The sequence below is a fragment of the Ambystoma mexicanum genome, chromosome 9, assembly GCF_040938575.1.
Source record: "Ambystoma mexicanum isolate Mex_15411 chromosome 9, UKY_AmexF1_1, whole genome shotgun sequence".
Lineage (NCBI taxonomy): Eukaryota > Metazoa > Chordata > Amphibia > Caudata > Ambystomatidae > Ambystoma > Ambystoma mexicanum.
The window spans coordinates 539,944,001-539,960,530 of record NC_090931.1 but is presented as its reverse complement, the minus strand read 5'-3'; the positions used below and the strand labels follow the sequence as shown (position 1 = coordinate 539,960,530).

Below are 16,530 nucleotides of genomic sequence, written 5' to 3'. Positions count from 1 at the left end.
CTAAATGGGTCTTAACCTAAATTAGATGAACTCCTTAAATGAGCATTAATTTTTCACATGTCAAAGTTGTACCGAAGGCTTCCAACCTGGCTGGGACTGTTCAAGCAATGTGAATCTATGAAAGCTGCCAATACTGGAAAAATGCTATTATGGTAATATACTCCTACGTCCCGTCCCCTTCCTCTGTCCTGTGGGACGGGACCGGAGCGCTTTGTGAAAGCATCCAAAAAGTTTACATTGTTTTAGTCCTTTCTCTCTTTCTACGCGGGCCCAGGTAGGCGGTCGTAACTCCGCTCATCTCGGATCTGCCCCACGCATCGCCCATCAGTCCTTTTTCTCTGCTCGTTCGGGACTGGATGCGCTTGCATCCTCGGAAGATCTTCTTCCCTTTTCCTCCTCTCTGGCTCTCGCTAGCGATCGTGTACTAGTCTGTCGTTCAAACTAGACTTTCCAGATTGTTCATCGTGTCCCAGACGCTTCGTGAGGGCGGATCCCCATCCTTTGTCTAGAGTGTTTGGGTCCGGATCACCGTTGGGACTCCTGTTTTTTATTGCGACTCCTTTTCGGTCTGGGCACTTCAACATTGGTTGGAGTGGTGGGAGGAGGTGTTTCGACGTACTCCCCTTTCGCATTTTCAGGCGTTTATCAACGAAAAGAAGAAATGCCCGGTAAGTTCTTTACTTTTCAGAACACCCCGGCTGGGAGAATCCTTTCCGGGTTCTTCCCGAGCCGGGAGGAGCGTTGATCGCTCTGTCACCGGGGATTGCTCCGAGGTGCCTTCTGGGCCTAATAATTGTATCGAGTTTTCTCTGAGGGTCTCCATAAGGGGCCTGTGGATAATGGCGCACGCTCCAAGGCCCCTCCTGTGGGGGCTGCTTGTAGACCCTGTTCTACTGAGTCGTGGGGTACTGGAGCTCGCTCTGAGGCCTCGTTATCGGTTTCCCTCAAAAGTACCGTGGTGCACCCCGAGGCTTTGGCTGGGCTTGGTGTTACCGAACGGATGTTTGAGGCCCGCGCTAGTAAGGCTGTTACCGGACCTGGGTCCGAGGTCCCTCGTGCAGAGGCTAAAGTGACCAACATTTTTGAGAGGCCTGGCAAGGCCTTATCACTGAAAGTTGTTTCTCACCGTTCCCGCTCTTGTGGCAACGCCAGAGCTGTTGAGGGGGCAAGTAGTGAAAGTTCTTCCTTTACCGGCAGTTGCGAGGTCCTTCCTGTGAAGGCTAGTTTGGCTATTGGTATGTTCCAGGCCTCATAGTACCGGCTCGGCCGAGGTTCCTTTATATAAAGGCTACAATGAAGACCCCTGCCTCACTTCCACACGTGCCGCAGTTCCCCTCAGGTGATGGCAAAATGGCAGCCGTTCTCGCCTCGACCATGGTGGCAATTTTGGGCGCTTCCCCTACAACTACGCCATTGGCCTCAGGTGTAGGAGTTGGTTCCGCTGGTGAACATAAAATTCCTTGTGCGCATCTGTTGAGTCCAGTTTACGATTGTGCAGAAGGGGCATCCGGGCGTTCCAATGTCTTGTTGCCTGTGGGTTCGGCTCCTTTGATTTTTGTGGAAACTTCGGGGGATGGGCCTGTGTGGTTACCCTCCCCTCTGTCCCTGGAATTATCCTCCTTATGAGAGACCTTCTCCGGCAGTTCCATAATCGTCTCCGGAGGATGCCTTTTTCAGCAAATTTCATACGCTCAAGCATACTGACCCCATGAGAGAGTATTTCAAAGGTCTTCTTAGGGAGATATGCCTGCCTCCGGCTCCGCCCGTTCCACCAATTGTTCCACCGGTGCCGCCCTTGCCTACGGTGACTCCTCAACCCTTCCGCCCTTGCCCCATTGTCCCCCGTGAACAAGGCGGTGCCTGACACAGTTCAACAGGATCCTGACCTATCGGATGATGCGCAGGGAGATCAGGACAGCGAAGACCAGCCCCGCTCTATTAGAGCTTTTCATGACCGGGTACTGGACATGATGTGCCTATTGGATGGTCCAGTGCCCTAGGCACCCGCTCCGCAGGAGGGTGTGCTTTCAGGGCGTTCACCTTGTCTCCTTCAGAGCGTACCAGCCTGTTATTGCAGAAGGATGTTTTGGCCGAGGTCCGCAGGGTCTGGGAAAAGCCACACTCTGGACTTTTCGTCAATAAAATTGATGCGCGATACAGGCTGCATTCTTCGGAAGAGATGGCCCTGTCATCTTGTCCATCCCCCTCCTCCACAGTGGTGGCCGCGGCCACTTTGCAGTCTAGACCTGCAGCGTCCTCTTCTACGACAGCGACTCAGGTTCTGGGGAAAGAGGACAAACTCCTGGACTCCCTTGGCAGGAAGATTTTCGCTAACTCGGCCTTGCGGCTCCGGCAGGCTAATGCGGAACTCCTGTTACCCGGGGCGAATATGAAGATGTGGAAAGGTCTGTCGGAGTTCGAGGAGTTCATTCCGGTCGAGAAGCTGGAAGATTTTAAGGCGGGTTTATCTGATGCCAGAGTCTTGGCCCAGGATCTGCTTGAGGCCGCGGCTCATCACGTTGACATGTCGGCTTGTGGCCTTATGCTGGGTGTTGACACAACTCGACAGGCGTGGTGCATGCCACCAAGTTCTCGAAGGAGGTGCAGGACAAGGTGTTGGACCTGCCGTTTGACAGTAAGGAGCTTTTCCATTCCACAATGGAGGTGGAGCTCACCAAAACGAAGGACAGCACCCAGACAGCTAAGTCCTGGTCAGTCCTGGTTAAAACCCCTTTTAGGACCCAGAGACCGCTGTCGCAAAGCCGGCCCTCCTCAGGTCTCAGGGGCTTCCTAGACCAGAAATCCCACAGAGTGGATACTCCTTCAGGTAACAACCGCCGGAGGCAGCAACGGACTCAGTTTTTCTCCCGCTCCTCAGCCTCCTCCTCAGGTTCAGATGGTAACACCACTGAAAAGCCTGCCAAATGAGGGTTCTCCTCGCTTGCATGAGACCCCGGTGGGAGGACTCATTGCGTCTCATTGGGAGGTGTGGCAGACCATCACCGAGGACAGGAGGGGTCTTGTCAGTTGCTCGTGCGGGCTTCCGCTTACACCTACCCACATATCGACCTTCTTTTCCAGCAGTCTGGATTGCCCCCCTAAAGGCAGAGGTGCAGAAACTGCAGGACCTCAGAGCTCTGGAACCCATTCCTCTTGCGGAGTGAGGGGAGGGCTTCTACTCCTGGCTGTTTACGGTGCCCAAACCCAACCAGACTGGCCTGCGCCCCATCCTAGACCTTTACCAGTTCACTCTCTTTTTCTACCCCAAGAGAAATTCAAGATGATCGTATCTGGCCGGGCGTGATCTTCCCTGCAGATGGTCGATTGGCTCAGCGTGGTGGATCTTCAAGATGCCTACATGCATATACTGATCTGGGGTCCACACAGGAGATCTGTTTCTCTCTGGGAGATGAGCATTTCCAGTTTCAAGTGCTTCCTTTTGGCCTAAGTTCGGCACCACGTGTCTTTACGAAGATGTCGGTGATCACGGCCTATCTTCGTCTGCAGGGTATCCATTTGTATCCGTATTTGGATTGGCTCTTATGCAGCCTTGCCCGCTGAAAGCTGCCTGCAATCTTCTCTCCTCCAGCTCCTGTTCCACCTTGGGCTGTTGGTGAACTGGCAGCATTCTTCCATGACGGTCTCTCAGGACTTGATCTTCCTGGGTTTTCGCTGGAACACGATCGACTGCAGAGTGTACCTGACCAGGGTCAGAATGGCGGATCTGTTGGCCATGTGTCAGATGTTTGCACAGTCGGAGAGCATGTCGGCCATGGTGGTTCCAGAGGCTTCTGGGCCTCATCGCCTCGTGCGTTTTGACGCTTCCTCTTGCTCACCTCAAGATGAGGCAGACTCGGATGGCTCTTCAGAGCTCTTGGCTTCAGGCCATGGATCCAGACTCCAAGTTGATGACGATTCTGGCTTCCATGAGAGCGGACCTGGACTGGTGGTCATCTCTCAGCAACCTGTCGGCGGGGGTGGGGTTTCAGGACCCAGCTCTGACTGTAACGGTCACAACGTACTCCTCCCTTCTGGGGTGGGGTGCAACGTTGGATCTTCAGGTCTAGGATCTTTGGTTGCCTCAGGACAAGCTCCTCCACATAAATCTGGAGCTCCTGGCGATCTTCCTAGCGCTCAAGGCGTTCAGACCGATCATAGCCAACAAGGTGGTCCAGATTCGTACGGACAATGTGGTGTCAATATTTTACATCAACCAACAAGGGGGCACCAAGTCTCCCCCTCTCGTGGAGCTGTCCATCCAGATTTGGGAGTGGGCGGTTCAGCATGGTGTCTGGCTACTTGCAGTACACATTGCCCTCAGTCGGCAGACTATAGTCGGCTACAAGTGGGAACTGAAGGTGGAGTTCCGCTCATGGATTTTCCTGCGCTGGGGCACTCCGGAAGTGGACCTCTGCTACGGCGGAAAACAAGAAGCTTCCTCTGTATGCCTCCAGAAACGGACTGGGAGCCTCCTCTCTGGGGGATGCTCTCGAAATTCCATGGCACGACTTAAGGGCTTATGCCTTCCCACCTCTGCCTCTAGTTCATCGGAAGATTTGCAAATTGAAGAACTCTGTGAACTGTTCTCTTCTACTCATAGCCCTGTGGTGGCCGGCCAGGTTTTGGTTCTCAGAACTTCAACACCTGTCAGTGTATCCGCTGAGCAGCCTGCTGATCAGCCTACTGGTGACCCCCGATCTTCTTCACCAGAGGGAACAACTGTGGCACCCATCCCCACAATCGCTCTGCTTGCTGGCATAGTGCCTGTGTTCAGGTCTTTAGAGCATCTTAGCCTGACTGCGGATAACACGTGCATTATCCAGGCAGCCAGAAAACCTTCGACTAGGTCCCAGTACAGAAGCAAATGGCTTAGGTTCTGTCATTGGTATTTAAACAAGCAGATGGACCCAAGGCGGGTACAATTGACAGGGTACTGTCCTTTGTATCCTACTTAGCAGAGTCGCGAGTTCACGTTCTGTCATGTAGAACTTATCTTTCGGTGGTTTCCGCCTACCTATCTACGCATCAATGTTCTTACTCGGTCTAAGCCAGTGGTTAAGAGACATTTTGCAGGTTTGACACGCCTTTATCCTCTGATTCATAGTCTGCACCCGGTGTGGGATCTAAATGTGGTCCTGACGGCGTTGTGCCATAAACCTTTCGCACCAATGGCCACGGTGGACCTCAAGCACCTGTCATGGAAGCTGTCCTTTTTGGTGGCCGTCACTTCGGCAAGACGCGTGAGCTCCAGGATTTCTCGGTGGAGCGTCCATTCTTGGCTTTTCACAAGGATAAGGTGGTCCTACGGACAAACCCTGCTTTCTTGCCGAAGGTGGTTTCTGAGTTCCATCTAAATCAGTATTTCCCTGCCAGTCTTTTTTTCCCGAACCCAGCTTCAGAGACCGAAAGGGTTCTACACTGTCTGGATGTTAGAAGGGCTCTTAAGTTCTATCTTGACAGAACTGCCGAACTTGGGAGCTCTTCTCAACTGTTCGTCACCTTTGGTAATCCACAAGGTAAGCAGGCCTCTAAGGCGACCATCTCCCGATGGATCGCAGTCTGCATTACGGAGTCTCATACCATTCAAGGGCTGAAGCCTCCTAAGGGTATTCATGCACACTTGGTGCGGGGCAAGGCAGCCGCAGTTGCCTTTCAGAAATGTCCCCTGGGAGACCATCGCAAAGGCAGCTACTTGGGCCTCCCTATTGGCTTTTTGTAATTGTTGTCTACACCCGAGTTCAAGAGCTGATGCTCAGTTTGGTCAGGCCGCGCTGAAGAACCTTTTTCAATAAGGGGTATTTCTATCCACCCGTAGTTCCTGTAAGGAGTGCTTGGGAATCTCCCATAAGTATGGAGGAAAGGGAACGGGACGTAGGAGTATAACCAGGTGACTCGCCGTAGTGACCACCTTCCTCCTAGTCCATCATCCCCTTTCCTCCATACGCCCTCTGTCCCCTCTAATAAGGTTCCTGCTACTGCTAAAAGGTCTCTGACCTGGCGATAGAAAAGGACTGATGGGCGCGGGGCGGAGCCAAGATGGGCGGTATTAAGGCCGCCTGCCAGGCCCTGCGTAGAAGGAGGAAGGACAAAAAAAATTCTACATTTTTTGGGTGCTTTTACAAAGCGCTCCGGTCCCGTCCCATAGGATGGAGGAATGTCCCATAAGTATGGAGGAAAGGGGACAATGGACTAGGAGTAAGGTGGTCACTACGGTGAGTAACCTGGTTGTCTGCTTAGAACTGTGAATCCGGTTAACCATGATGCTTGTCCAGAGCTGTCACTGTACTGTCACACTGAGTGTATGTAAAATGTTTGTCCATCAAACCTTTTTTTTTCTCTTTAATTCAGTTATCCTAAGCCCATTTGGTTTAAATGGTACGTTGACTGGACAGTCTTTCAAGTTGTCCGACTCTGCTACGAAGAAGTTAATTGGTGAATGGAAACAGTTCTATCCTTTAACCTCGAACATGACAGAGGTGCAGGAAGAAAAGCAGGAAGAGATGGATTGGGAAGATGATTCCCTGGCTGCTGTTGAAGTACTTGTTGGTGAGTAGTACAATTTTTCCAATTAAAACTACATGTGACTCTGATAGTAAGTCTTGATCATTCTTTCCAGCAATAGTTAGATTGGTTTTTGCATACTATAAAGCTGTACTGTTTATGAACAGCTTTAATCTTTTGTGAGAAGTAGATTTGTAAATAGCCGTTAGTCTCCTTTTTGAAGATGTTGGTCTCAAGAGAATGAATGGCTGTGGGAAACTATTGAGCGTTCATTAGAGCATATATAATGCAGTGTTTGATGCTAAAGGTAAACTAGTGAGCTCTAACGGCTCATTTATTTTTGGCTAATGACTGAGTAATGGTAGGGTTAGAGGAAAGAGAGGATTAGGAATGAAAACTCAAACTTTGTAGTCTCTAAACTACCACATTCCCAAAGTTGCCATTCCACTGTACCTTCAAGATTTTGCATTGGAGTGATATTTTGGTGGTGCTGCAAGAAGGGGATCAAAGTGAGGCTTTTTTGCGTTACAGAAGTATTGCATTACGCTATCAGTGTGACAGGATTTCAGTAGAGCATGTGGCGATGGTGATTAAGTCAGTTTGTAAACCAGCCTTGGGGTGCATCCTTTGTTTGTGAAAACTCCTATAATTTTTGCAACTTAGTCGTGTCTGTGCTGCTGTGCATTACTTTAAATATGGTGATGCCTTCCTTTAAGTGATTTAGAAAACATTGATGGAACCAATAGTCAACGAGCTATTGTGAAAATACTTTTGTTAAAAATGTCCATTCTCCTCGTTCAGTGACCCTTTTTAATTGACATCCCTAGTCAAAGATGAAAACAAACTTGCCATATATGCAATTGAAAGACCATGCAGTGTCCATGTTCATGCAGTCCAGCTCTACCTGGCAGCTCTGAAATTGATGAATGTCATGAAAGACTGTTGCAGCCTTTCTCGTGTTTTTTTTTTTTTTTTTTTTTTTTTTTTTTTTTTTTTGTAATTCACACTTTAGAATTATTGCAAGTGTAAAACATTTAATGGTATGATTTCTGGTAGCTAACACATGCTCCAGGTACACCAAAGTTCTTGGACTCACCGACGAGGATCTGCCTTCTTTCTTGAATGTATGAACTGCAGCACCAAGTAGACAATCCCACCAGGCTGTCTGATCAAGGAGTATAGAGGGGTTTGGTCAATCTTTAGCGAGGTGTGAACAGGGAGTGGTGCAGATTGGACACAGGATGAGGGGAGATGTACAAGAAGATTAAATAAGATTCATGGAGCACTTCCTACTCCTACTGGTACAGGGAGTGTCATGGGGCTAGTGCCACTGGGATGCTGCTTGCTGGAGATTGAGATTTACACCTCTTTCTGGAAAGTAAGTTGACTACTGAGGAAAGTCTGGTTACAAGGTGGAAGTTTAGAGCAGACTGAAGTGGTAGAGGCTTGGCTAGAGATTGTTCCAAGTTTTGTCAAATAAAGGTAGATGACCTGATCATGGGTTGCAGAATGAACCAGCCAAGATGCTCTAGTATCCAGATACTAGAAGTGATCCAAGGCATGTGCTGGTGAACTGTCTGCTGCTGCAGCAGCTTCGACTTTAGCCTTACCTTGTACGTTGGTGGTAGGATTAGTGCTAAGCAGTGCCAAAGACCTGTGAGGAGGGTTAGGGGTGTGAGTCTTGGCACTCACCAGCACAACATAGAAAATCAGTTACCCAGTGCAAAGAAAGCACTGCAATATGTGCTTATCTTTGAGCAACTGGTCCTACATGTTGGCACAGTCCCAATCAACCCAGGCAGTATGACGCCTCTTGTGGTACAACATCTAATACAATCATAAGTCTTATTTCCCAGCAAAAGGTGTGTAAAATTGTAAAGAATTGTTGAAAGCATGTATTGGAGTTAATATTTTTAAATAATGGTTGTGCTATTCCATGAGCTGTGCAATACCAACTGGAAACTGTACTCTGAATAAGAGCAAAGCACTTTAGAAACATTGTACATTTTCATGATTGCACATCATGCAGTGTCGGTGGAGATGTTCCAAACAAATACAGAAGTGTCCCAATCCTGCGGAATATGACTGATTTAAATTATAAGTTGCATTTCAAATGATATGATTGGTATTCCAAAGCCCAACTAATCATGAATGGGAATGAATCACTCCTATGTTAACTGTATGGTACTTTTTACAATTTTCATTGCACGGTTGCAGACCTTGCTGGTTGAAATGTTGACTTTGGAAGGTTGAAAGCTTGATTAGATCAGCTGTGATCCATATGTATCCTTGGTAACCCCAGCTGTGGATACACTAGGCCAATGATGGTAAGGGATTTCGATTGTCCTCTGTATAGTCATTACCCCTTTCATTTTAGCTTGGTTTTTTAATCTAGAATCTAATCATTCATTGGTAAGCATGCAAAATACATTCTTGCCATATGTGACCACCTTGGAAATGTGTGTGCAGCTTTATTAGATGTGTACGTTGTAGAATTACATGGTTTTATGATCAAACCTTTATTTGACTTTTCGTTCAGCACTGTCCTCAGTGTCTGCAAGCACCTTACAGATTCAAAAGTGAAAGTTGACAGATGAAACAGTTGCAAAATGTTTTCCTGGTTTGGAAGATTGATACAGGGGAGGGGCTAAATTAGATGAGGGAGGGGGATGTGTTGGCTGGCACCTTGACTTTTTTTTTTTCTGAAAGGGATGGTGGGTGCACTGTTAAGGTGTTCCTTGCTTTTGTGTCCCACTGGGTAAATACTTGTCTTTGTGTGCAAGTTAGTCTGCAGAGTGGAAGGTGTAGAAGATGCTGCTGTCTGGCTTGTCTGTTTTGTGATGGGTCTGTTAAGACCAGGGTTTTAGGTGGATGGCTGTGAATAAAATTAACTCCCTTGAGGGCCATTATCTGGGGTAGCCAGTGGAGCTGGGCAAGAACTGGGTTGTCTTGCTGCTGCATTTTCTGTAGTTTTCGGGGGGTTAGGGGGAGTGCGCAATGTTGCTGTGGGGGGGTGAGTCCAGTGCTCCTCATACATCTTGGAAACAACTAGTTCTTGGACTGTGGTGTGCAAATTGTTGGCGAGGGGAGGTATGAGGGTGTCTTTTGGAATAGTTGTAGGTTTGCGTGTTTTGACTGCAGCTATGCAGTGTGAACGAAAGGTAGGGGGGGGTTGAAGGTGAATCCAAGGGATTTGACAAATGTGGAGAGCAATGGGTGTGGGTTGTCCATGACACGTTCTTTGATCCAAGGGGTGAGGGATTTGTGCCTGTTGCGGAAGGAGGTGACCGATGAGGATTGTTTTGTAAGGGTTGGGTGTTCATCCGGTGGTGGAGAGACCAATTTTCACAATGTGAGTTTGTGAAGGGGATGAGACTTTGAAGTAAATTTGTATTTGAATGGAGTGTGTCCTCCCACATATTACTCATCTTAGATATCTTGTCTCCCAGCTTTGCTGCTTTGGAAAACACCAGAGGGCGCTTTGCTCTAAGCCGCAGAGTCGTTGTCCCCCGAGGGCCGCCATAGCGTGTCGACATCTGCAGTATAAAGGGCCGAGCTGCGCCAGCTAGCTCAGTTCAGTTTTTCCAAGCACGGCTTTGTGTCCCAAAACGACGCATCCGTTTTTTGACAGAGTCCTCTTCATCGACTCCATCCACCCCAAGACGGGTTTTAAAACAATTTCAAAAGTGTGGAAGAAGACTATTAACAATACCCCCCCCCCCCGCCCCCCAAATCATAATTGCCTTTGGTGTTTGAGCCCTGACCATCGGGTCGACCGAATGTGGTTCCTGTCAGGCTAAGGGCCCCCTTAGGCAAAGGGCTGCTCCCTCCTTTGCGGCTCCCGGTGTGTCTGCAGGTGTCCGCAGGGGACGCCAGGCCATTCCACCGCTTCATCTTGTGAGCTCCTCCTGCTCCCTCGGCCCACCACACCCCTACCTGTTCACTTCCTCGCAGTGTGGCTACACTGCTTTGTGTTCTGAATTTGTGGTAAACTAGGGTTTTTCTCCCTCTGCAGGATTTTCAAACTTAGGTGGCCTCGCCACTGTGTACCTGATACCCCTTACTGTGTTCACCGTGTTCCGAATTTGTGGTAAACCAGGGTTTTTCTCCCTCTGCAAGATTTTCAAACTTAGGTGGCCTCTCCACTGTGTACCTGATATGCTTACTATGTTCTGAATTTGTGGTAAACTAACGCCTGCCGCTCTCCTCCTGTCCGCTTGCGCTTGTCCTGTCTTCCCCCACCCACTCCCTCCTATTCTATGGTGCTCTCTATCTCACCAATCTTTTCTAACTGTTTCTCCATTGACTATCCTGCTCTCCTCACTAAATCTGGTAGGAAAATGTTTAAAAAGGACATCCTGGTCTCCAACCCAGGCCTCCCTATCGCTGACAGCTACACTAGTGCCTCCTCCAAGGAAACTCTCACTGACATCCTCTTTTTCATGCCTTCTCCTGACCTATGGACCCTTCATATGGTCTCTGTGCTCTCTCCTTTCTCCTCTTCTCCCATTAATGGTGGCACCTGTTGGGATGTCCTCTTGGCTTCCTTCCACTCCTCTAAGGCCGTCATTAATGTCTATGCTAATGGGACCGTCTTGGTCCAAGGCCCTCAGGCCAACCTCCACCTCTTTGATAGACGCTTCCCACGCCACATCAACTTCCTTTCCTCTCCTGCTGTGCCCACTCTGTCCTCGACTAACCTGCCTCTTCCCTCCCTCCCCACCCCCTCTCGTGCTCCTTCACCTCCGCAGGGCGTACCTCTGATCTGTACCCCTCCCCGGAAGTCCTTCAAAGATGGCAAACTTCTCCACATTGCCACTCTTAACTCTCGCTCTGCCGTCAAACATTCGCTCTGGCCTTCTTGAGGAACTTGACCTTGACGTACTCGGTCTCACTGAGACATGGTTCACGGCCAGCTTTGACACACTCCTACCCGACGGTTACAAGATCCTCTGTGCCCAGGCCCAACCGTGCGGGGGGAGGTGTGGCCCTTATCTTCCCTGAGTGGATTCCTGCCTCTGTTACTCCCATGCAGACCTACTCCTCTTTTGAATGTCTTGTCTGCCGACTCTCTCCTAGCCATTCCCTTACCGTGGCTACTATCTATCGGCCCCCTGGTCAAATTTCCTCCTTCCTCTGAGTGGGCAGACCTCTCCTCCTCACTCCTGTCCTCAACCACTCAACTCCTCTTTCTTGGAGACTTCAACATCCACCTGGATGCCTCCTGTCCCCCCTCTGGACTCTTTCGCAACCTCTGCGACTCTCTCTCTATTCTCCCGTCTGGGCCGACTCATTCTGCAGGGCACACTCTTGATGCCCTGATCTCCTCTGACCTTCCCCTCTCTGTCCCTCTCTCCACTCCTCTCTCCTGGAGTGATCACTTTCTCCTCTCCTCCCACCTCACCCTCCCTACCCCACAGGCAAAGCCACCCCCATCACTGACACCTTCCTTCTCAGTCATCCGACCCATGAAGCGCGTGTCAGTTGAGGCTTTCGCTGCCACCTTCTTGCCCCCTCCTCCCCCTTCGGCTGACTCCCACCCTGACACAGCCCTCTCCACTCTGCTATATCTGATACTCTTGATATCCTTGCCCTTGTCATGAGAATCCGCCTGAAGCCCAAAGCCAAATGTAACTCCTGGTATGACTCGGATCTCGTCACCCTTAAACGCAAGTGCAGGGTGGCAGAGAGGAAATGGCGTGCTTCATGTTAATGTTCATCCTCTGACAAACTGGCCTGTCGCCTGCTCCAAAGGCAATACCGGCTCTCCGTTCTCACCAAGAAGAGAGCCCTTATCCAAGCCCGCATCTCTGCGGCATCTAACAATTCGGCCGAACTCTTTAAAATCTGCAAGGAGCTGGCCAACCCTGCTGCAGTCTCTACCTCTCCTGTCCCCTCCCAGGCCCTTTGCACGGCACAGGCCTCTCACTTCATTTCAAAAACTCAGGACATCCTGTCCTCACTCTCCTCCTATAACCTCCCCCCCGCCCCCTCTATTCCCTGCCCTTCCTCTGGCTCTTCTGCAGCCACCCCTCTCTCCTTCTCTTCCTTTCCCCTTTTTTCTGCTGACGAGGTTTCAAGACAAGTCTGATCTATGAAAGTCTCGTCAAAACAGGTCCACCCCTGTTCCTCCAACTATCAAGGACCACATTGACTCCTTGGCTCCTTCCCTTGCTGACTTCTGCAATCACTCCTTCGCCTCTGGAGTCTTCCCATCCCCTCTCAAGCACTCCCTTGTGCACCCCCTTCTTAAACCCTCTTCCGACCCTTCCTGCCCAGCTAACTATCGCCCAATCTCTATCACTCCCTTCCTGGGCAAGCTCCTGGAGAAACTGGCCATCTCCCAGCTTAATCTCCATGCTGAATGTGTTGGTAGTCTTCATGACCATCAATCTGGCTTCAGAGCTGCCAGAAGCACGGAAACTGCTCTCCTGAACATCCGTGAGGACCTGCTCTCGAACCTTGACTCTAACATTCCATGTGTTCTCATTTTGCTTGATCTCTCTTCTGCCTTTGATACTGTCAACCATACCATCCTGCTCAACCGTCTCCGTGATAACCTCGGTATCACTGGTCAGGCTCTGACGTGGCTGACCTCTTTCCTCTCAAATCGACCCTCCCAGGTCCAACTGGGGCCTTTCCTCTCTGACATTTTCTTCTCTACCTGTGGTGTCCCCCAGGGATCTAACCTCTCTCCCTGGCTGTTCAACCAGTATCTGGCACTTCTCGCCCACCACATCGCCGCTCTCTGCCCCTACTTTCAGTGCTATGCGGATGATACTCAACTCATTTTCAGGCTACCCTCGGCCGCCTCTTGTCCTTCCCTCATCTCCGACTGTCTTTCTGCTATCCAGGAATGGTGTGCCGCCAACGACCTCTGCCTTAATGCCAGTAAGACTGAGATTCTACTCATCGGCACTCCCACTCCCTCCTTCCCTGCTGCTCTCTGGCCGGCCTCTCTGGGCCCTCTTCCTGCTCCTACCTGCAAGGCAAAAAACCTTGGTCATCTTCGACTCCACACACTCCTTCTCTCCTCACATATCCGACGTATCTAAGAAGTCACACTACCAGCTACACCTCCTCAGAGGTATCCTTCCTTTCCTCTCCTTCCCCCAGAAGCTCACTGTCTCTAGAGCCCTGGTTCTCTCTAAGCTGGACTACTGTAACAGCCTCTATCTTAATCTGCCCGCCTCTACTCTCTGCCCTTTGCAACTCATCCAGAACAGGACTGCAAGACTTGTCCTTGGCCTCAAGCCCAGGGACCGTATCTCTCCAGGACTGAAATCACTACACTGGCTCCCAGTGACTGCGAGGATCAAGTTCAAAACCCTCTGCATTGTCCACAAGGCCGTCTGGGGCCTTGGGCCAAAATACCTTCAACTCTCTCTTCCTAAATATCTTCCTTCTCGAGCTCTTCGCTCATCCGCCTCCAACTCCCTCAGGGTCAGCCGCTTCTCCAAACAACGAGTTGGGGGCAGATCTCTTTCCACTGCAGGGGCCTCCCTCTGGAACAGCCTTCCTACCTCCCTGAAACTTGAGGAGCACCACCTCCGGTTCCGGAAGCACCTCAAAACCTTCCTCTTTGCCTCCGCTTTCTCTCCTCCTCTCCCCTGCTAATACTACTGAAACTGCACTGAATCTGCAACTGGGCCATTCACCGTTCTCGGCCCAACCACTCTCCCCTGAACTGCCTCCAGGGCAACCCCTGCACTACGGGACTGTGTCTGTATCCATACAGCCCCCCTTCCCAGCACTTGTCTGCACTTACCTCGCACTTGCCACCAGCTGGCCCTTGTTATTTATCCTGTATGCTAATAACCCTGTACTGCACTTTCCCCTCTCCCTTTCCCTCATGCACTTTTCCCTTCCCCTCTACCCTTGCGCGATCTGAATGACACCTGGCCTAGTAAGATCGTTGTCTGTCTCCCCTTGTTCCCCCCCTGCCTCGTCGCGCCTTGAAACACTTGTGTATAGGCGCGTTACAAATGCCATATCATATATCATATCATAAGGCTCTTAAGGAACGGAACGGAAAGGTAAGCTGGCGGTGGGGGAGCAGTCTTATAAGTCTTCAGAAAGGCAGGGATTCAGGAGGGTTGAGTGGAAAGTCTGTGTCAAGGAAATCGAGGTCGAAGAGTCGCTCGAGGAAATCCTCCTTTGTCCATAAAAATCGAAGAAGCAACGGCCTAGATCTTATACGTCTGACAGAAGGGTCATATCCTACTGTTCCAAGCACGATTACCCTGAAAAATGGGAGGCCTTTGATGCTAATAATCGTGAATACGCCCCAGACCACCTCGCAAAAGCTGCGTGAAGATCATGCCACTGCCCACTCCAAAGGTGACAGGGGGAGATCAAAGACCAGGCACGCGAGATCTGACAAAGTCGAGGGTGTCATCGGGGGGAAAGTTCTCCAACACCTCATGAAAAGAGGAAACCACTGGTGCATAAATCGGGGTTGACGGCTGACAAAATGGCGTCCACATCGAAGTCGAATATCTACTTGATGCAGCCTTCGATGATATCTAGGCTGCAGAAGATGGCATCGATACCTTCTGTGACAGTGTTGAGGCCTCCTGCGACGTTTGAGCCAGCGTCTATTTCAACGCATAAGACTTTATCAAAGCATTCTTGAATTCCAATGCCAAAATCAATGCCTTTGTCTAAGCCTAGGTCAATGCCACCCCCTTCACCACAGATCTTCCATCCACAACCCAGGCAAGAACTCTTTAGATCTATGTCCTCTATTTAGGAGGAGCAATCCTCTGAAGAGGAGGTTACTTCAGCTGGGGTTAGATTTGGAACTAAAGAGGTTCCTGAGGAGTTGATGGTCTCAAACTCTTAAGATGGTTGATCTTTATGATTGCCTTCCGACAGCCAGTGGCCTAGATACTTCCCCTGAAGTAGTTTGAGAAGCCAGACCCTGCAGATCATACAGACTCTGGGTATAGAAACCTAATGGGGAGAGTCATTGACTTCATGGGATGGAAAACAACTTCACCAAGGTTTGACCAGGAAGATATGGCAGACATCCTGAATGAGGGACCCCAAAGGGACCCTGTACTCCCTTTCCATAAGGCATTGCAAAAAAGGGTGATGGCAACTTGGGATTCCCCAGACTCTGGGCCTGCAGTAAATAAAGTTTGTAGGGAAGTAGACATCTTCATCAGATCCGGAGTACCTGTCAAAGCATCCCTTGCCAGAAAGCTTGGTGGTGCAACTTCCACTAGACAGTCAGCTTATCCTTCGATACCACCTGATGGGAATGACAACGTTGATGGTTGGGCCAGCAAAGTCTTCTCTTCGGGCAACATGGCCCTTAAATCTACAAATGTAACTTGCACTCTGGCAAGGTTTACATACACCTTGTGGGACTGTAGGACATCAGTGGCTGAAAACATCCTGGAGGGCGAGGAACGGGATGGTTTCCCTGCGATGGGAAGGAGGCTATGGAGGAATGCCATCAGTCAGGACTGGACACTGCTGATCGTGTAAGTGGGTCCATGGCATCTAGCACGGTCCTTCGCAGATTTGCATGTCTGAGGAAATCTGGTTTTGCACCTGACCTGCAATCCAGATTACTCGGTATGCCCTTTGACGGCTTGAGGCTGTTCAGCAGCAAGGCAGATGAGAGCTTGGAGAAGCTGCAGATCTCTAAAGCGGCAGCTAAATAACTCTGCACCACTATAAGGCAGCTTCAGCAACACTCCTATGCAGGGTCATCTTCTTTTTAGGAGCTATCCCTTGTGTTTCTACTCTTTTGGGAGGGCACAGGCCGGTCAGAGGCCAACGGAGAAAACCCTCTTCTGGTGGAAGAGGGGGAAAGGTGCTAGATCAGCCCCAGCAGTGGCTACTACCTCCTCAGCCACTGCTGCAGCCGCTGCAAAGCCACTCTGAGGTCTTGATCCACAAGACCCTGGTGGGAGGCAGGATCACTCGGTATCTGAACAAATGGCTGGATATTACTTCAGGTGCCTGGGTGCTAGAGCTAGTGACCCATGGTTACTGCCTTCCTTTCCGACAGACCTC

The 16,530-nt window shown here is 50.2% G+C and overlaps 1 protein-coding gene across 1 annotated transcript in view; it reads left to right on the top strand.

The window, feature by feature from the left end:
* Positions 1 to 16,530, top strand: part of MED13 (mediator complex subunit 13) — a 1,760,496-nt gene that overhangs the window by 200,312 nt on the left and 1,543,654 nt on the right. Inside the window, exon 5 of the mRNA XM_069615091.1 lies at positions 6,349 to 6,546. Within this exon, the coding sequence (XP_069471192.1) occupies positions 6,349 to 6,546 (198 nt within the window). The remainder of the gene's footprint in view (positions 1 to 6,348; positions 6,547 to 16,530) is intronic.